This window comes from Protobothrops mucrosquamatus, unplaced genomic scaffold (assembly GCF_001527695.2).
Source record: "Protobothrops mucrosquamatus isolate PMUCROS unplaced genomic scaffold, P.Mucros_1.0 scaffold1688, whole genome shotgun sequence".
NCBI lineage: Eukaryota > Metazoa > Chordata > Lepidosauria > Squamata > Viperidae > Protobothrops > Protobothrops mucrosquamatus.
The window spans coordinates 1-21,739 of NW_015387841.1; the positions used below are offsets into that span (position 1 = coordinate 1).

Genomic DNA, 21,739 nt, shown 5'->3' on the forward strand with positions numbered 1-21,739 from the left:
AATTTTAGATTTTGATTGAGAGGAAACCTGGTAACTGTTAATCCTAATAAGCAATTATGCAGATTAAGGCAACCAAGGAAAAAGAAAAATATCCCTGGAAGAAGGGAACTAGACATGAGAGGTTTCTGTTTCTGCCTTTTAAAAAAAAACTCACAGAAGACAGTCCAGTAGCTTTACTCTTATATTGGGTTTCTTTACAATACACAATCTCACATTTAAGCACTTTTTAGTAGCCATAGGCAAACTAAGGTTAAACTTTGTACAAACAGAGAAGGGTCAGAGAATGCCATCCCTGTTCCATATGTGGCAAAAACAAAAAACCTGAATAAGATGTCAGAGAAGAAAGCAAAAATGTTATTCACAGATGAGAAACACGTTTATAGATCATTTATATGAGTAAAATTAAGATTCTATCTAAATTTACCATTACCATGTCCAGAAGCTTGTCAGCCATTTAACAAAAGAATCCATTTCAGATTCTTTCTAATTTGCCTGAGCTGATGTGATTTTTGCTGCAATGTTTAACAATCTATATTCATGATGTGGATGCAAGTCTAAAATTCTTTTGAGGCTCAACTCAGTAGTCTCTTTCAAGCCAAGAGCAAAATACAAGAAACCATCTAACGTCCAGAAAGGATACGTTAGCAGGACCTACTCATAAGAGTAGGTATACATATATTCAGAGAAATTACACCAGTCTCACTACTTTCTCCAAAGTTATGGTGTGTATATATTGAGTAAACATGTTGAACAAAATGTCAGTGTATCTATTCTGGACTCTTCCACATTTAAACATTTTTAGACTATTGGGGCACTGGAATGAACTAGTAGGGAAAAAACAGTGAATCTTTTATTTTGCTCAAAACAAGAAACAGACTCACCACTGTGCGTTGCTTATTAGGCAAAAAAACACGAATAGTATTACTTGTCTTGGAGGAATCTAAAAGTTTCCCATCATCAGATGCTCTGCGCTGATAACCAAATTGTTCAACAATGGTAGGTGAAATACAACTGGATCCATTGAAGACAGAATCCTTTAATCCAATTCCATCAGGAAGAGTCTTCCAAGCTCCGGGAATGTGGTCCATTGAAGCAGATTTAAGCAACCAAACCTTTAAAAGAAAGACAGGTCTCCTCAAGAGCATGCTGAAACCAGCTTATTATTTTGCTAAAAGTAAGTATTTGCAACACCGATGTGTAGTGAAGGATTTATAATTCACTTGTTAAATATAAGAAAAGTTCATCATCAATTGAGTTTATTTTGCCTTAGTGGATATACACAGATACATGAACATATTTCTGGAGCAGCACATTATAACCAACCAACCAACCAACCAACCAATAAGACCAACTGTTTACAGGTAGTCCTTGACTTATGACCCCAATTGGGACCAGTACATGTTACTAAGCAAGAGACTACTTTATTTTAGTTCTAATAACAGACATATTTGTTTGCTAACAACTTCTTTAAAAGGTAGTAGCTCTGTCTTCATGCTGGAGGGATTTTTTTTCATCAGCCTATACAGAATGTTACATACCAATACAATGTTAACAGACATAGACAAGATCTCATTATTACCATAATAGACTGGAGAGCAAGTATACTTTTAATTATCAGAACTAATCAAAACTGATCTTGAAATTTAACATTCCCCTAACATTTGATCTAGGAACTAAACCCTGGATTTAAACACTATTCTTTTATATTAGATTAGTACAAGCATGTACAATTTAAAATTATCTATTCAGTTACTGGAATATTATTTCAATTTCTAAAACTGTAGTGCCATCTTCATTAACAAAAACTGACCAGCTTAATTTGTTAGAGAATCTTCAACAATTAGAATTCTGCACACAAATTGGAGAGAACAAGTAGTCTGAATGGTGAAAATAGAAAATACAATCTATTCCACCCATTCCAAATTAGGTTTAATGGCAACTTGCTTTTACTTATGTGGCTTATTTTGTATTATTTTTGCAATGTACACCAAACACTGAGATTTCACCTTGTTAAGGTCAGAAGTGTTTGTCATTTTCAGAGAATGCCATCCATAAGACACATGCACGCTGACACTTCCAGCCAAATATGACTCACTTAAATTTTTATGAGAACAGATGAATTTACCCAGTCTGACTTTTTATCACATTTTTTGCCACTAGGAGGGAGAAAGGAGCTATGCTTTGACAACCTCCACAAAGAGCAGATGAGAAAAATGCACTAGCCTCTGGGGTCCCTCCATGACCTCTGGCTAAGTACTGAATGGCAAAGAAAGGCAAAAGCCTACCTAGAATTGTGATAGTAGCACAGGAAAATAGTATAGAATAAGCATTGAGGCAGGACATTTTCCACAGTTATATTTCTCTGTGGAAAAAATTTCCATACTAAAAGACATGCTATTTTACAGTATTAGTATTCTAATAAACAAACATTTTTGTATGAATCATGCATACAGACATTCCCTATTGACAATACATATAGGAATGTGGCTTTTGGGTTCTAGTGGTGAAATAACAGCTCTCAGCTTTTGTGTATTTTTCTTGACATTTAAGCAATGTAAGAATCTCAGCACCGTATACTTACTATAGCTTACATTATTTTGGAGGAAAAACGAAACATTTTGAATAGCATTTAAAACCATTTAAAATGAGTGTGATTATTAAAGAAAAATAGAAATAATTATATGGCATGCAAAATGCAGTCCTACACGTTATAATAAAATAGTTAATCCTTCAGGTGCCACAAGACTCTCTTAATCCTGTTTTTTGTTATTGTTTGGTTTTGTTTTTCTGCTGTAGAGGTCCATCCTTTGTTACACTATGACAATATGTTCAATAAGTATAGCTATTGTGGTTTATAAAACACAATGTACATCTAGCACAATGAATGAATCCAACCAACTATAATTGATTCAACAATGCTGCATTGTTATACAATAGTGGAATTTTTCTGGAATATTTGAATCTATTTTTCAGAAATTATTAAATGCAATTCAATTAGGTTCAAACATAGCATTCTTCAGTTTGAGACTATGGGTAAATATGCGAAATCATATAAAATGTTTCAAATTTACTATTTCAAATGTATTTGAGACACTAGTTATTTATGTAAATGTATGTTTGAGTCAAAGCAATAAAACTATGGTTTAAAGGAACCTTTATCAACCATGATCACATTCTTGCTTATAGGGAGCCCTCAGATCAGGGAAGGGTTAAGTGTTAAATAGAAATTATTTCACAGAAGCATTTTTAGGTTTATGTTACAGTTTGTTAGGAGTCATGATCACATATAATTTGAATTTCATTTCAGCACGTTCTCATCGGCTTCAGTGTATTAAACATTCTTTTGGTTAATTTCTATTCTGCATGTTCATTTAATTTAATAGACTATAAGATTTAGAGGAAAATTGATCACAGAAGCCTACAAAATTCATGACATTATTAGTAGATATTTTAAATAATTATCTCTGGTGAAGGGCTTCTAAAATGTATGCAGAAATTATTCACATATTACATTAAATAATGTAATATGATTATTACATTAGTACATTTGTAGTGATTCCAATATCAACATTTCTATAGGTCAATAATGACGACATCAAGAACAGTTCATTGAACTGCCAGTTCAGACGGGTGTCTCTTATCAAGAGTGGCAAAAGAGGTGAAACATTATCAGCCCTCAAATGTTGATGTCTGTTGTTCACCACAGCATAATCAAACAATCCGCAACTTGCACTTGATTGATATTCCTTGTCTATGCTATTCATTTAAAACATTGATAACTCACCTTTTATCTAGAAAATCAAGCAAGCTTTGTCCAAATATATTCTTCACAACAAACCTATGAAGTAGTTTAGACTGAGAGATAGCAAGTGACACCAATGATTTTAATGACTGTGGATATTTGATATAAAGTTTTCCAGTCTTAGCTTAGTTTCTTAACAGGGAAATTTTAACATGCTAGAGGCTCATCTTTGGATTTTATAGTTATGGTGGTGCAGTACCTATTCACTATGAGAATCTGAGGTTCAAAAAATATTATCATTGACCTGACATTTGTGGAAAGGCTATTTATTCAGCTGTGTTTACTGAAAGGGATTATTTTTGCCAACTCATCTACAGTTTCCTATGCCATTTCTCATACCAAACATAATCTTCGAAAACAGATATTCCAAGTATTTACAGGGTATTAGAAAATATCACTAGCCTTCCTTAAGAAGATCAATAAGGAAAACTCTAACATCAATAAATCTATGATTTTGAGAAAGAACTACGAATCTTCAAACAGGTATCTCAAAAGTACATGAGTTGGCAAAAAATAATTCCTTTCAGTAAACAGTCTGATGATATACTGTACATTCTACTCTGTGTGGCTGTGAAAAATAACTTTATACCAACATCTCACCCTAAGATGACAAACTTCTACATCAGTGAGCTTTTAATGTACTGCCATCAATGTTACTATCAGATAGAAATAAATAAATCTGCTTTTGTCATTCTGATCAAAATAAGTCATGTCCTTCTTTACTTCCTTTTTGATCATTCATATTATTACTTATTTTGCATGATGTATCACCAATTACAGCAAATCAAAATAATGCAGCATCAAACTGGTTTAAGAATACCCGATTGTATTAGTATCAAGAACTGAGGATATTATGTTGAACTTGAACTATAAATATTACAAAGCATGTAATCACCACCAAATTATCAGCATAGTCTCATATTATGCTGGGCATAAAGTTTACTATTTATATAATGGCGGCCCAAAGGCCTTTGAAGAGGGATATAAACAGTCCCCTATTAGAAATTCCACAATGGGAAAGTTCTGGGCTTTAATGGGCCTTTAAAAATGAAATGCCATTTCCCATAAAAGGATTGTATGCAGTTTGGGCACCGAACAAATTTTATATTATCTCTGCAGCACCATAAATTGAAAGGTTTTGAGGAAGATTTGTATGAACTGGTTTTTTTTCTTTAAAAAAGTAAACAAACATGTTTTTCAAAAAAGAGAGAGAGACAGATGACTATTAGGAAAAAGTGAATGTTTAACTTTTTCATGGAAAGTTAAGTGTGTAAGTGTGGAGAACTCTTACCAATTAAACAACTAAAAAACTCTGTTTTTATGACCCTGAAATCCCTTATTTAAACAACTAAAACTAGTAAACTACATGAAAAAGTATAAATAGTTCTGAAAATATATTCAGAAATTTGGAAAGTTTCCTTTTAGAATTCTTCCACATACAGTATGGCAGAGACATAATCTTTACTGATTTTATTATTTGTACCAGATTTTTTATGTGTTGCTTTTTGCCTTTACTTTGTAAAACTGCACTTCATACCCTAATCCTTCAGAATTCGATTATGTTTGTTTCTAAAACATATACCTATCAACCCGGATGATAATCATGATCAATTCTCATTTTCAAAGTGTCCGTTTCTTCTTTTCAAGTGTCTTTATTTTCAAGGGCTGACCTAGAATATGTTTCAGAGATGGCACAACAATTAAAGACTAAGGGCTGGAGTGCACATATTTTGCCACGGGGATGCTGCCATCACCATCCTGGCTAGAACATACAGAAGTACTTACTGTGTGGAGCTCCGTGATCATGCACTGATATCCCATGCTCCCGTTTTCAGCAACATCTCCACCATGGCAAATGTAGTTATGTGCTCCAGCCCTAAGAATATCAAATGCAATATGTCCATCATAACTAGGCCACACCAGGTACATTAAAGTGATACACCATATATAATCTGCTCAAATTAACAACTCCTCAGTATGTGATAAATTTCTATTTCCGATCTTAGTACACACCAAATCTTCAACATTTCTCTTTGGTCTCAAGTTCCACTATATCACTGAGCTTGCACCATGACTAATTACTATCTCATGAAAAAAAAGTTTTTTCTATCCACGTCTACCAAAAGCTTTTTAGAACCATACAGAGGAATCCTCCCTCCCACACATGCATTTTTAAAAGAATATTTTCAGAATTTTAATTCAGTTTAATTTTGAACCCTTAGTTATCAGTAAGATTTATCAAGAAGCTTTTCAGTTTCCAGAGTCACTTATTTTTTACAACCACAGAAGATGCTTGTTTGAACTCTTTAAAAATTCCCTAGATTTGCGGTCAAACATTAGATTCAAAGTCAGTGTAGAGCAGCGGCTCCCTTTTCTATACCCCACGCCCCTAAACCGCTTCTGATATATTCTCGCACCCCTTTAAAAAGTTCAAAATAATGGCAACAAATTATGCATATACATTATAATTTCAAAAACCCACGTTTTTGCAACTCCTGGTGTATAGGATAGATTGATTACTGAAGGATGTTAACCATGAGGAAAAAAAGCAAGATACATTTTTAAAATCTCTCTGCCCGTGCATGTACAGGTATTCCTCAACTTGTAACAATTCGTTTAATGAGTGTTCAATGTTACAACGGCACTGAAAAATGTGACTTATGACCATTTTTCACAGTTACAACCTTTGTAGCACCCCCATGATTATGTGACCAAAATTCAGATGCTTGGCAACTGACTCCTATTTATGACTGTGTCCCAAGGTCATGTGATCATCTTTTGCGATCATCTCACAAGCAAAGTCAACGGGGAAGCCAGGTTCATTAACAACCGGGTTACTAACTTATCAGCTGCAGTTATTCACTTAACAAATGTCTCGCTTAACAGCAGAAATTCTAGGCTCAGTTGTGGTTGCATGTTGAGGAGTACCTGTACCAGCCCAGCCTAGCCCATTCTTTCCATCACCCAGTGTCATTTCATAAAATATAAAGTTTGCAAGGGATCTAGAAGATCGTCTAATACATAGGTTCTCAATCTTTACTTCACCACGGAGCCCCTTTAAATACTTTTTGTGGCCATGGACCACTAAGACTTAAGATTTAAATCATAACATTTCTTGAAGACTTCATGGACCCTTGTGACATCGTGGGCCCCCTGGGGTCCGCAGACCACAGGTTGAGAATCAGTGATCTAATAAAAACCTCTACCAAGTCCAGGAATCTACTATTGCCTTATAACATTTAATAACTTAACTTAGGGAAGCATTCCTCTTCAAAAATGCAATTTTGTGCAAAGCACAAAGTTTTAATCATCATCACCATAGTAAAAGAAATGCTAAAAATGTGCGCCAAAGGGTACTGCTATCAATACTAGAGATGTAGATTAAATATTGAATTAGCAAAGACCCATCTTCTCACTAGGTCCTGCCAAGTTCTCTAGATTGGGAGTCTCCTTAATAAACAGAAGGAACTCCTCTATTTGTAAGATAACTCAGTTGAAGTTTCTCTGAATACCTTGAAGTGGAAAAATGAAAACTAGTGGTTCATGAAATTCTATATATGTCATAATAACCATAATAGCAGATGCCAATATATTATGTGTCAGCATTAATAGTAAACCATTGTAGTTTATCCTTTTAATCACAGAAAAACACTAACTCTACCAAAATTATGGCAATGATGTGAATTAGCAACACAAGGGATTTGAAAGATGGGGAGAGAAGGGAATCTTTTAAATCCTTGTTATTTGATTCAAATCAACTATGCCAAATATATGCTGCATTTTAAATGTGTTTTCTATAACTTTTACTCAGACTACTTAAATGTAATTCTGAGATATGTCACATCACAGAAGCTTTTAACCCAGCTATTTATTCCACAATATATAAATCCAGGATTTTTATTAATTGACATTAATGATACTTACTTATAATATTACTTCTGCAATAATTTCTTATTTCTGCAATATCAAAATTGTTCACCAAATTCATTTACTAATCCCTTAATAAGACCACTCTTATAAAGTAGGGGTTTTTAAAATTTATTCGCAATTCCACAACATTAAGGGGAAGTTGATGAACAAAGATACACACACACACACACACACACACACACCTTAATAACCACACTCTTGTAAATTTAGGGGCTTTTACTTTACCATAGCAATTAATATTAAAACTTAAATTACAGGGTGGATACCAGATGAGGCACCCCTGGAAAATAGGTGCTGGCAATGGGAATTACCAAGCTGCTAACCCCAAGGCACAAGGCTGGGTGAGGGTGAAACTCTAGAGACCTCCAGTCTTCCACCCCACCAGTTCAATTATCTGCTACAAAAAGCTCTGCTTCCATCAATACAAGATTAACCCTTAATGCAGTCAACTTGAAAAAGCTGCATCGTTTCAGTCATACCTTATATGTGGGTTAAAGAATGCAATGCTGTATATTTTATGAACTTGGGAATCAGAATAATATTTCTTTTCTATTGATAATGTGTACAAATACTGCAGTTATATTTCTGTATTTGCATGGTTAATGGTTTCTAATCCTTTAAAGAAAAAATGCATGTTATTTAAACATTGCTAGGAAGGGCAAAATGCTGAAAACAAAGGCTAAACCCAGTTCAAGATTAATCTGATAAGAAAAGAGAAGAAAACTGAGATGCTTGAACTGCAAATTAATTAACAGAATCCTCTTCAGGACAAACTCTGCATGTCTGCTCTGGAAAGTGCTCTAATCTTCTGAAGCAGAAATGGGAATGCACAACATGGAAGAAATGTTTACCACTTTGGCCATTAATACTCTTCTGAAAAACACCATTTGATACATCTCACTATAACTGAAAAAAAAAGAATTATTTTTCAACATAAAAGTTGAACTAAATTCAAATTATGCTTACTAAAGATTTCTATATAAAAGATAGAGAAGAAATAATTTATAAGGAGGAAATATACCATGCTTGTGCTTCTAGTAAATTCAAATGAGCTAATGCAAATAATTGTTACATAACACATTAAAAAACTGGAAGTTGATTTGATGGTACAGAACATAGTGGCTCTGGAATCACGATATATTATAAACAATCTCAAACTCCTTTCTTATGCAGTGCTTCCTAAAATATTGCAAAAATTATTTGAGGATTATTGATTTTGCAATTAATACAAATATTAATAGGATCAGAAGAAAATTAAGGTAAGTTTTACTTGCATCAGAGTTAATATATGAAAACATTTTAATTTCTTCAATATCACATGACTTCACCAGAGTAGAGATATCTCAGAATTTACTAAAGTGGCAATATGAGCTATATTGACATTACATTTCTACAAAGTAGGTTTTAGATTAAAATTAAAAAACACAAGGGATGGTGGTTAGAGTATTTTATTTGGAAAAAGAAGAGCAATGTCAATGAAAAGTTAATTTAGAATGAAATTTAGTGGTATGTTTTCATTGACTGTTACAACAGTGGAACTAGGAGAGAACATATTCATAAATTATCTATTCCATGCTGTTTCAGATGTCTGCTAATCCAGAATTCAGATGATGAGGACCCTGCCAGCTCTTAAGACCTAAGTATTCCCTTGGAGAGAAAGAATATTGAGTAAGCTTATCTTTAGATACCATTGTAGCATATTGGTTAAGATCTCAGTTGCCAATTTGTTCTGCTGTTTTGATATATACTTGTTTCCCTGAAAATAAGCCCCACCCAGAAAAAAAAGCCCTAGTCTGATTTTTTAGGGTGCGCCTAATATAAGCCCTACACCAAAAATAACCCCGGGGGTGGGGGTGGCCAGCAAGGCGGTGAAAAGCATGCAGGGGCCGATGGTGTCCGACAACAGCCGCAGCCCACACAGCACAGGTAAGTCCAAGAACGGAGGCAGAGGCAGGGAGAAGGGGGGAGGCAGGCAATCCCGACACGCTGTCCATTCCATCCCACCATCTCTCAGTTTGCCCGCGGACACGCCAGGGCAGGCAATCCCAGCACACCACCCACTCCGTCCCACCATCTCTCGCCTTGCAACATGTTTTAAAGATGGGAGATACTAATATCTATGTAATGATAATTTGCGTATCAAGGTTTCAAATCCTTTAATTCAATGGATTATTTACTTACACAGATATTCTAAAACCAGAAAAATGAGCATATAACATATTTTTCACGCTACATTCACATACACTTTATCCAAGATTCATCTGCTTATCTTTTTATAATAGTTTCAATTACTTATTTAACCTTCGAGTCAGTCTCGACTCTTGGTGATTGCCTGGACAAGTTCCTGAAGTTTTCCTGGCAAGATTTCAGAAGTGGTTTGCCCTTGTTTTCTTCCTAGGGCTGACAGTGTGTTTGGCCCAAGGACACCCAGCTGGGTTCATGCCTAAGCCAGGATTAGAACTCATGATCACCCAGAGAGACTCTTTTCAAAACTATTGGTGACATTTTATTAGAAAATATGTTGATATAATTGGCAGTTTTAGCACAAAGAATGTATATAACACTCATGTTTAATTACAGTATAAGCACAAACACGCTTATAATGAGATTAGCTTAATTTTCAGTATTTCAGAACTTCAATAAAGGAACACAACTGGAAATCAAATGGTCTATAGATTTAATAAAGACCAAACAGATATATGCTTATACAGTTCCAAATATTTAGAATAATCATTATATAAATAAACTGACTACATTTGTGTAAAAAATCTCTAGAATATGCAAAATGTTTACTTATTAAAGAATTTAGAGTAATAAAAGATAAAAATTTACCATTTATGCATACTTGCAAAATGATTTGTTTCAAAATATCAATGTTTCAAAATCAACAAATTAGTAAAATAATTTTAGAAGTAAAAAAAATGGTAGCATATTTAATATACAAGCTTTTAAAATGTAGGATTAGGAATTCCTAAATAAATACATGTTTGTGAGAATAGTACTGTACAACTGAATAAGAAAATTCCATTTGGTTGAAAACAGCTTCTTATAAAATAAGTACTACTAATTTAAGATGCCAAAAGAGATCTTAAAATTAAATTAATGATAGGTTCAAAAGGATTTTGACCTGCTAAATTCATGAGCAGCAATCTATGAGTTAAATTTTAAAGCAGTTTAATCTAACTGAATGGGGCAGTAACCCTGACTAATAGATTAAGAGAATGCAATAGCTTGCCTTGTCTCATTTTCCCAGCATGCAAGAGCCTCCAGAACATCAAGGATTATATTCCCATTCTTAAATACCACAGGAAAGTCCAATGTACCCTTAAAAGACCACTTTTAAAAATCCCATATTTCAAACTTCTCCCTAGGAATACAGACTCCAAGGTAAAATAGGTAACTTTACAATTTTTTTTAGGGTACGGCTATATGCATATTATAATAGAAGCAAAAGCAGTATTAATTATTTGGAGGAATTCTTCCTAAACAACGTATGCTTTGGATGAGCTCCACATAGGTAACATCCCTGATGAATAAAAATTAGTTAGAAAGAAAAAATAATAAAGTTAACATGCATAAATGGCATATTGTATTCAATCCATTCACTTCCACTGTATTTATAGACAAGTGACCAAATGAAGAAAGAAAGAACTTTAATGTTTGAACCCAGGATTGTAGCTCACTATGCACAAACAAGTCAGGATAGTAAATTAGTTATAAACCATGATTTGTTAGTATGTTTGGTTGCCCTTTGCTTATAATACTGTACAGCTTCAATTTAACTGACCCCCGTTTAAAAGTCCCCATTTAAGGGACTTTGGATGCAATGGACCCAAACAAAACCTTAAACCATAAACAAATTGGTTGCATTCAAAATATTTTACCTTCTGGTTCTGTTAAGTTTTACCTTAAGTTTATAACCTATGCAGTTATTACTCATTTGCATAATTACAGCAATCTGAAACAAAAGACAACTGACCTCAATTATTCTATTACACTTAATTTCACTGTATTAGCTTCAGATATTGCACACCGCTGCCTCTGCCTATCTTGCCGCTCTGCCAGCCTATCTGTCTTGCCACCCTACACTTCACTCTCTCTGGCAGCTCTCTCCACCTGAGCTTGCTGGCCATGCCATCCAGCCAGCAGTTGCCTTACATAGGGCCAAGCCAGATGTGCCTCATCAGCAGTGGAGATAGCAAAGATCGCCTGAATGCAGCAGGATAGTGGAACGCAGGGCAATGGGGTAGTTGGGGCTTTGCACTATAGTGCTGGAGTGGCTGGCACCGGCATGGAGCTTGAGGCGGCACTTCTAAGTGGTGGTGGCAAGGCTGTGGCTAAAGTAGAGGCCCAGGGGCATCGAGCCGAGACTGAGCTTCTACTAACCCAGCACCACCACTGAGGAATGCCACTATGCAGAGCAGTCAGACAGGGAGAAGGGAATAAGCAGTTGGTGGAAAGAAGAATCCCTATAGTCATAAGTGCAGGCAGGATGCCATATTTTGATCATGTGATTGCGGGGGGGGGCACTCCAATGGCCATAACTTCAGTGGCTGAGTATAAGTACCATTTGTTCAATGCCACCATAGCTTTGAACTGTTGCTGAACAAATGGTTGTAACTAAAGGACTACCTGTACAGAAATCTAATCCATGTCATACATACTTCTTCTGGAGGGAAGAAACCAGCAGGTTGTCTCAAGATGTTCCGACAGGCCATCACAATCTGAATAATCAAGTTTAGGTAGGCATGAGATAGAGAAGTTCCCCGAGGATGGACTCCAACATGAGTCCAAGAGCTTGGAAGAAAAAGCCTCTGGTCCCATTGACTGACTCAGATTGGATCCTCCAAGAACATTCAGCCTATGTTTATAGCTTATGAATTTCTGGTTGGTTTAGTCATATGGCAACCTCCTGAGGAGCATGTACAAAATGTTTATTTGTCTTTGAAGTAAAAAAAAAAAAAAAAGAATGTCACTAGGAGTAGCTGTATGTTATTAGCTGTTCAATAATAGGATGGAAAACAGGTGTTGATGATTCAAGAAATGTTAATACCTGCATGTTTAACACCTGATCTTTTTAAGGAAAAGGAATAATTGAAGATCATGCACAAACCAAGTAGATTTTCTTCTGTGCTTAGTATCAAAACAATTTACTCAATCCTTTGTAGAGAACACCAAAGCACTTGGACTATACTTAGTTGGAAAACTGATTAATTCTAAATATATCCTGCAGCAATTAGCAGATTTAAGCCTAAAAGCAATATTATGAAGACTGAAAACTCTATTTACTCTATATACTCTATGGATATGTCGCCATACTGCAACTTCTGAATAAAAAGATCATACAACTGTACTGTTTAAACGTCTAGAAAAGTGTGCAGAGAAGAGTAGCAAAGATGATAAGGGAGCTGGAGGCTAAACCATAAGATGAATGGCTAAGTGAACTAGGTATGTCTGGCCTAAGAAAAGAATGAGGGGAGCCATTGTAACTCTCTTCCAGTACTTGAGAGGCTGTCACAGAGAAGAGGGGATTAACTTATTTTCCAAAGCACCCAAGGGCAAGACAAGAAGTAATGGGTGGAACCTCATTAAAGAGAGATCCAACCTTGAAGTAAGGATAAGTTTCCTGATAGTGAGAACAATTAATCAATGGAACAGTATTCCTTCCAGAATTGTGGGTTCTCCATCACTGAAGGTTTTCAAGAACAGACTGGATAACAATTTGACCAGGATGGTATAAGGCCATGATGGCGAACCTACGGCACGCGTGCCACAGGTGGCACGCAGAGCCCTCTCTGTGGGCACGCGTACCATTGCCCCAGTCCTAGGCCTTCAGCTGGGTTTTATAATACCTTTTCGCTTTAGGCCTCCGCCGCTTTGTGCAAAAAAAAAAAAAAAAGGTTCAATCAATCCACTTCTCGCAGGAAAAAAAAGATCTCGCAAAGTTGAAATTGATTGATTGAACTTTTTAGTCCCACCCAGTCTGCCGTTACCACCGCAGCCACACCCACCCAATGGGCCACGCCCACCTGGCACCCAACAATACATAAGTGGGTTTTGGGTTGCAGTTTGGGCACTCGGTCTCTAAAAGGTTCGCCATCACTGGTATAAGGTCTCCTGCCTTGACCAGGGTGTTGGACTAGAAAACCTCCATGATTCTATGAATACAAAACACATCACATCCCAATGAAATTCTGTTAAACTAGTACATTGTCAAAAGAATCCCATAGTTGACAGCAATCTTGCAGAATATGCTAAATAGAATTTCTATAATAAACTAGCATTTTTCTGTCAAAATGGTGACAGTTTAGCACACCAGCTAAGAACTTCTCAACTGCTCATTCATTTTTATGCCTATTAGATGAGAAGAATGTGTAAATTTTCTAATATGGATAAGAATAAGAGATGAACTAATAACACTATCATGGGTTAACAGTAGTCTGGCATAATAATGCTAGCATCTAAAAGATGTTCTAGTTATGCAAAATGTTATTTTTTTAACCTGACAAATTCAAACAACACATTTTTTTCCCTTTACAATTTATGATGGTTTTTTTTTTCTTTTTAGTGATCTTACTATGTTGCTTTCCTGATTGCTACTAGTCATTGTTTTAGGATCTACTTTGTTTTAAACTTAATAACTAGTAATGAGAATTGTAAGGCTGACTCTATGCACTGAAGTACCATAGAATCCCAAGTAAATAAATGAATTCCCATGGATAACAAACATTTATACAGCAAAGTCAGACTGTTGAAATCCCTCTGATTGTTGTAGCACTTTTTCCAACAGCTGCAAAGTGAGGAATTGCTGCCAGCCTTAAATGAAACTGTCTGGTTTGTAAATTTGTATCCATATCTACAACTCAAACAACGAAGAATCTCTCATACACCCAGTCATAAGATTTCTAATACACAATGTATAAATTCTAAGCAAATACGAGGCAGGCTGCTGCTGTCTGCAATCCCAGGGCCCAAAACAGGACCCATCTACGTTCTCTTTTCTGTACCAAAATGTTCATCTTGCATCCATAAGGAAACCCCCTGAATGAAGATTTCTTCATAAAGAACAACATGATTATTTTTCATGAAAAAGCAACAGCCTAATTGGTTGGCACAGAAAGGAAGCAGCTATGGTGTTGAAGACCTGATTTAAGACTAGTCAGTCCAGAAATAAATGCACATATAAACACATTCCCAAGTAAAGTCTCTAATTAATTCTATCTTTTCATGCAACAGAATGCCAATGTAAAACTTCCCTGAAGCCTTCTCTACCAAGTATTCTACAGGTAGTCCTTGACCTACAACCACAATTGAGCCCAAAATTTTTGTTGCTAAGTGAGACAGTTAAGAGAATTTTGCCCCATTTTATGACCTTCCTTGCCACAGCTGTAAATGGCATCACTGCAGTTGTTAAATTAGTAACAAAGTTGTTAAATGAATCTAGCTTCCCCATTGACTTTGCTCATCAGAAAGTCACAAAATGTGATCATATGATTCTGGGACACTGCAACTGTCATAAATATGAACCAGTTGCTAAACATCTGAATTTTGATCAAACCATGATGGGGATGCTGCAATGATGTAACTTTGAACAGTCACTAAATGAACTGTTGTAAGTTGAGGACTACCTGTACTAAGTTAATGAAATATAGCGGTGAGGAGCATCAATACTGTAAGGAAACCCTTCATTAGCCTTCATTGAAATTGGCATTCCTTTATAGCAAATTCAATTGTGTAATAAAGGTCACTTAACTTTTTATATGACAAAATGGCTACATTTTATATAGGGTTTTTTCCCTATCTTATGTCTACTCTCTGGAATCAGAGTACACATTTAACAACATTTTGGGTCTGATTTTTGTGAGGATCACAAAGGTCCTTGAAACAGATCTTTCCCAGCTCTTATGAAACTGGAAGAATGTGGACTACTGCAATGCATTCTACATAGAGTACCCTTGAAGAATACCCAGGAGTTTCGGCTAGTGCAGAATGTGGCCAGGCAAGCAGTTTTGGATACCTCAAGGGTGCATATGTGACAACTCTGCTACATGAGCTGCACTGGGTGCCAGTTTTCTCCCAGGTCCAATTCAAGGTATTGGTCCTCACTTTTAAAGCACAGGACCAGATTATCTGAAGAATCATCTTATTCCAATTACATAACCCATCCCACCCAGTCATGCAGGAAGCATATGTTATGGACCCTGTCGGTTAAAGAATTTCATCTGATGGAGTCTAGGAGGACAGCCTTCTCTGCTTGCTCTTAGAAATCTCTAGCTCCATAGACAACATGGCTAAGAGTTGATGTCTAACATCTAAAACTGGGTCAGGGAAAACTGTGGTATATGTCTTTAACACAATTATACATTTTAATAAAATCTCACTATAGTGTTAAGGTTTCAAGAAAACTTTTCCTGCAAAATGAAGAAGCTAATATTCAAAATCAACAAGGAAACTGATGAAGCTGAACCAGAAATACATCAGAAAAAAAATCAGTTTTCATTGTATTATTATGTAAGCAAAGCATTAAGAAGGGCAATAATCACATTTTTTATCCTATTAGATGTTTTTCCTGGGTATAAAACAAATAAAACAAACTTCAATTACTGTCCTTTGGCTTAAAATTACAAGGGATCCTCTGGAATAATTAAAAATAGCACTATGAAAGATGCCAAAGAAGAGTCTTTCAGCCATATGGATGCCAAAGAAGAATCTTTCAGCTATATGGATGCTGCTTAGTCTGAAACATTAGCTGGCTTTCTTTTTATAATTCTTTGGCTAAAATACCAAAGTACAGCTAACTCAGCAAATTTTTAAAAGGTTGAGAAAGAAAACTCAATCGCTCTCCTACATTCAACTCTCCCTTTAGTTTTTCCTTTAGATTACAGCTCATTTCTAAAATTACTTGATTCTGTTATCTGCTGCTTGTCTGATGTAAATGAAACCTACTGGAACATTACTTTCAACAAATCTTTTCAAATATAGGCCAGCACTTTATAAGTTGTAATCCTTAACAGTAAATTTTATTTAAACACCTTTATATGGCCATCTAACTCACACATAGCGACTCTAACCTTGTAGGGGTGGCAATACAGGCACAAACACAATGGCCACTTGATCTGCTCCATGTCAGCCTGGGGTCTCCAGATTCACTGACAGAATATATAATTTACTAGTTTTGACTTTTGGTTTGCGTTTTATGTGCTATGGATGTCTGAAATAGAGTCTGGTTATATGCAATTCATTACCTCTTACTATGAATTAAGGTAAAAAACCTGAAGCTCAATAGATTCAAAGAGTCTTCCATTCATAAGTAAAATACTCTTCTTTCTTATCTACACAACCTTCTCAGCAATGTTTCCTATGAAACTGGCTATGGAAGATTTTTATTCCCTCCTAAATATAATAAAGATTGTAGCAATAAAAAAAATCAAACAACACATGTTTGGAATTTTGGAAAATGTATAACATATTGTATTTAGAGCTGTGCCATTATTCCTTAATTAATTAAATATATATGCTGCCCATCTCATTGTCAAGCGACTCTTTACAAGTGTCAAATTCGCCATGTCACGTGTCACAACATATCACAGCTTTTTTTGCATTGCCAGAGCTGGGGTGGGCGCGACCTCCGCATGATGCAACTGGCCTGTGGGCAGGCAATTTGACACCCCTGCTTTACAATGAAAAAATTGAGAGAGGAAGTGAGATGGACTTTTAAAATTCTATGTATACTGAACCATTTAACTCTAAGATCCCAAATTTTCTGTCCATAAATATCCATTGCCCTATTAATATTTTATTGCCAAATTCAATGAAGAGAAGATTGTTCAAATAAAATAATCAATGCAAAGATGTTATAATAGAATTAGAATAATTTAGGATATTTGGATTGCTGTTAAGATTGGATAAAACAAATATACATTATATTGCAAGCAAAAAAAAACCTGGGGAAAAGGCTTTGATTTATTTTGTGGTTACTTAAGGAGGAAACCTTATAAAACAAAACTAGGATACCAACTCTAAACTTTATTTAAAAACTGAAGTGCAAACCTGTGTTTCATAAATACCAAATACACATATAGAGGACTATATACTTTTTGATTTAGTAGTTAAGGCATCAAGCTAGAAACTAAGAGTGTGAATTCTACTCCTGCTTTAGACAAGAGGCAGCTGGGTGACCTTAGGCCAGTCACTTTCTTTCTGCCCTAGGAAAAAGGCAATGGCAAGCCACTTCTCAAAAACCTTGCCAAAGAACTCCAGGGACTTGGTCCAGGCAATCTACAAGAAGTGGACACAATTGAATCGAAGGGAAAAAAAATTTCAATCCATATCAAACAAATATTAATATAATGATATACTACTTCCTCTATTAAGTTACTGCGTCCTTAGATTTTTACCTATTCTATAGCTAGCAAAAATGTTTCCTTGATTCATGTATTCTATATAACTAATGATATTATTTGGGTCTAAAATCCTGTAACAAATTTAATTACTGTTAACACCACACCCATCCAGCAAGTCAGCAAACCAACCTCAATCAGTTCACAATCTAAAAATATACTAGAGGCCCCAAACATTTTAAAATGAAATTATGTACAGTAAATGGAACACATTGCTAATTGATAGTTTTATGAGTATTTGCCAGTATTCAAGCAACTTTGGTTAGACCACAGCTGTACTAGAACACCACGTTGGAACATAGCCACTCACACATCATAAATATCACACTCTCAGATAGTACCGAAAAGTCTAATACACGGACGTAACAGCTATCATATGCCTAAGTTTGTGTACAGATGATACATCTGATTTATTCTGAAAAAAAATGTTAATATAAAGTTTTTCATTAGAATTAAATTGCCACACAAGCACCCATGTTGCAAGTAGCCTGAAGAAAGGTAAACCAATAATGTGTCTATGTTCTTAAACAGCTGTACATAATTAGGTTTTTTCCTCAAGTTGGTTAAGTATGCTTCACTAAGTTTTAATATTTGTTCCATTTTGAGTTAGCTTTATACAAGAATTCAGCCATTAAGCTACAATTAATGATCTTACTTAGTATCCCTGCAAGGTAGCTTAACAAACCAGTTAAGTAAATCATGGTTTAGAACAATGTGTCAATCCACCTAGTGAAAAACACACCTTTCACGAGTTAAAATACAATTTCATCAAATATGTACTGCCATACAGATGGCTCACAGAGGTTCACATGAAAAGACATAAAGCAGTTTATTCTTTTTCTCTTCAAAAAGCCTTGACTGGAAGCACTGTTATTTAAGTAATCCATTTTGTTTTTTCATGTTACAATCATAAACACATTTACTTGAAAGTAGATCTCATTCAAATCAGAACTTTTAGTTTAGCTCAATCTTGATAAGTCTGAGCTATTAGTGGAAAGTAATATTCTTGCTTACACAAGACTATTCAAGGCAAACCTATTTATATTCCCATGGCTGGCTTGGTTTGTATTACTGAACTTTCTTTGATCTTTTATAAACCAGGGGCACTTAGCGACCAAGAAAATCTAAGTAGGCTAAACAAAGGCAAATAGGCATGCCTCGTAGGATCCACCGAGAATGATCACAGCCATAAAATTAAGACTAGATTCTCTCCAGTCCAGAACGTTTCACTTCGACACAGCCAAAATCGTTTTCACAACTCCCCATCAGCCATAAATTATATCAAGAAGGTAAGGGACAGCTCAATTTCCTCTCTATTCGATCTCCTTGCGGCAAACCGCAATTGCCTTTTTTTGGGGGGGGGGGGCTTCCCTACCTAACAAGACCCTTTCCCGTCTTCGTCTCTCTTGCAGGTTTAATTCAAAAGCCTCTCCCGGGGGATTCGCTCAGGGAGATCCCGCTGCACTCGCCAGTCTTATTTATTTATTTATTATTTATTATTTAAATTTATATACCGCCCTATCTCCCTTACGGGACTCAGGGCGGTGAACAGGCAATAATAAAAATCGCTTCTGACGCTTCTGATGCTCCCGCACAACTCCGCAAAGCCAGAGAGCGCCAACCTGCTGCCCCGATGACAGCTGGCTGGCTGGAGGCGGCAGCACCAACAGCGGCAGGGCTAGCATCCATTCCTGCCCTTGTTAATAAACGGAGGTCCCGCAGCCTCGGACGCCAGCAGACAAGATGTCCCCAACACGGACTCAAGTTCCCACACACACACACACACACACACACACACACACAGAGGACAGGCTGATGCTCCGACTCTTCCCCCCCCCCTCCCGAAGAGAAGAAAATGAGGAAGGAGCTCGAAAGAGAGAGAGAGAGAGAGAAAGAGCGCGAGCCCAAAATGGCAAAAGCAAACGGGGAGAAAACCAGACCCCTCCACTAGGGCGCCTTCCTTCGCAGACAAGCTGCAAAGCAGGCATCCCGTGCAAGAGGGCGAAGCAAGCCGAGAACGGTGGCGGCGGCGGCGGCGGCAGCGGGGATGAAGCCCACCGCTCAGCCCGTGGCGACTCCGATGCATACGCCTTTTCTCTCGGCGCTCCTCGGGAGCGCGAGTCGTAGTCGCAAGCGCCCGAGGCAGAAACTCAGAAGCCAGGCTGCAAACGCGGCGGGGAGGGAAGGAGGGGGGAAACTGCTCCTCCCGCAGCTTGTCCGAGCCCCGCTACTGTGCACCGTACACACGTACCCCTTTCCTCTCGAGCCGGCAGCCAAGCGTCCCTTACTCCACCCTATCCCGCCCCGGGCTCCGACCGCGAAAAACTCACACGCGCCCCTCACACGGAACTGGCGCCGTACCTGCCCGCTTCTCGGGTGCCGCCGCTTCTCCGTCGCGAGGGCTTTCCCCCCACTCGAAGCCTCCCGCTCCTCTCGTCATCTAAAATGGCGGCCAGGGTAACAGCGAGACATTTATTGCAAACCCATCGAAGCTCTCGGCGCTCGGTTTCTCGAGTCTGGAGCGCCGAAACCTCAGCGTCTCGAGAGGCTTTCTGCCCCGCCCCTGGGGCGGTCCCACTGTCTCGCCGCCATTTGGGACTCCTACCCGCGGGGAGCAAGACGAGGGGGTGTGGCCAGAAATTCCCCCCCGAGAGGCGGGAGAATAGTCCCGGTTAGGAGAGAGCGCGGCAGGTGCTCGGTGTTGCTGCTTAATCTTGTTTATTCTCAGATGTGCCTCGTTTTCATGTAGGTCTTCTACATGAACGTCAAGAGGGAACGTCAAGAGGGGCGCTTATAGCCCTCGGTTTTCCTGGCATTTCCAGCTGATACGCCAAGGAATGCATTATTGCTCGTCCGTACTTCTGAGACCGGAGAGTTACTACGACTAAGACTGGAAGCAATTGATTAATCGAGGGCTGCGTTAACATAAAGACGCCAGCGCCTGGTGTGCTTGAATTAATCCAGTTGCTTGCGGGAGGGGGTGTCTCAAAATTCACTGAACCACAAACTAACGTACAGACTAGGTTTGCTCGTTAAGCAAGCAGGCTTCAGCTTAGTCTGTATTGAGCAACCTCAACCTGTCACATAAGATGAAATAGACAGTTTTAATCAGCAAAATCAAGTTGTGCTCATAAATCGGAGAACAATAAGGTCTTCGGCTTGTTATAAAAACGAAGCCCTGATTTGATTTAGCATGCGTAAGCCCACTAAAATGTGGCTTATTCAATTTTAAACCACTGTATAGGGTGATGATTGAATCCTATCATTTTGTAATAATTTCCAGAGCGATGGCCATGCTAGAGTACTTAGTTGAAGCCTAGGGCAAGATTGAGAGGCAGAGAATCTTGCTTTTCACTTCAGAACTTTCCCAAATCAGCCCCACCGACACTATAAAAAGAATGGAGCAGCGTTCCTGAAAAAACCAATGCAGAGGGCAATTACAACATAGCCTGCAGCATATCCAAATTTAAAAAACAAAAGCTGTCTGTCGCTATTTAAAGTGGGAAGGGAAAGGAGGGGGAACTGAGGGGAAAGCATATCCAAAGGGAGCGGAATGTAGAAGAAATAAGGTGGGAACTGTGATCCAATCAATCTCTACTTATCCTTA

General features: G+C 37.3%; 1 protein-coding gene across 1 annotated transcript in view; it reads right to left on the reverse strand.

Annotated features, from left to right (window-relative positions):
* Positions 1 to 494: 494 nt before the first annotated feature.
* LOC107293667 (RAF proto-oncogene serine/threonine-protein kinase-like) overlaps positions 495 to 21,739 on the reverse strand; it is a 59,079-nt gene continuing 37,834 nt past the window's right edge. The window contains exons 2-3 of the mRNA XM_015822829.1: positions 5,588 to 5,678; positions 495 to 1,112 (exon numbers count right to left, since the gene is read on the reverse strand). Of these exons, the coding sequence (XP_015678315.1) occupies positions 825 to 1,112; positions 5,588 to 5,623 (324 nt within the window). The 5' untranslated portion in view covers positions 5,624 to 5,678 and the 3' untranslated portion in view covers positions 495 to 824. The remainder of the gene's footprint in view (positions 1,113 to 5,587; positions 5,679 to 21,739) is intronic.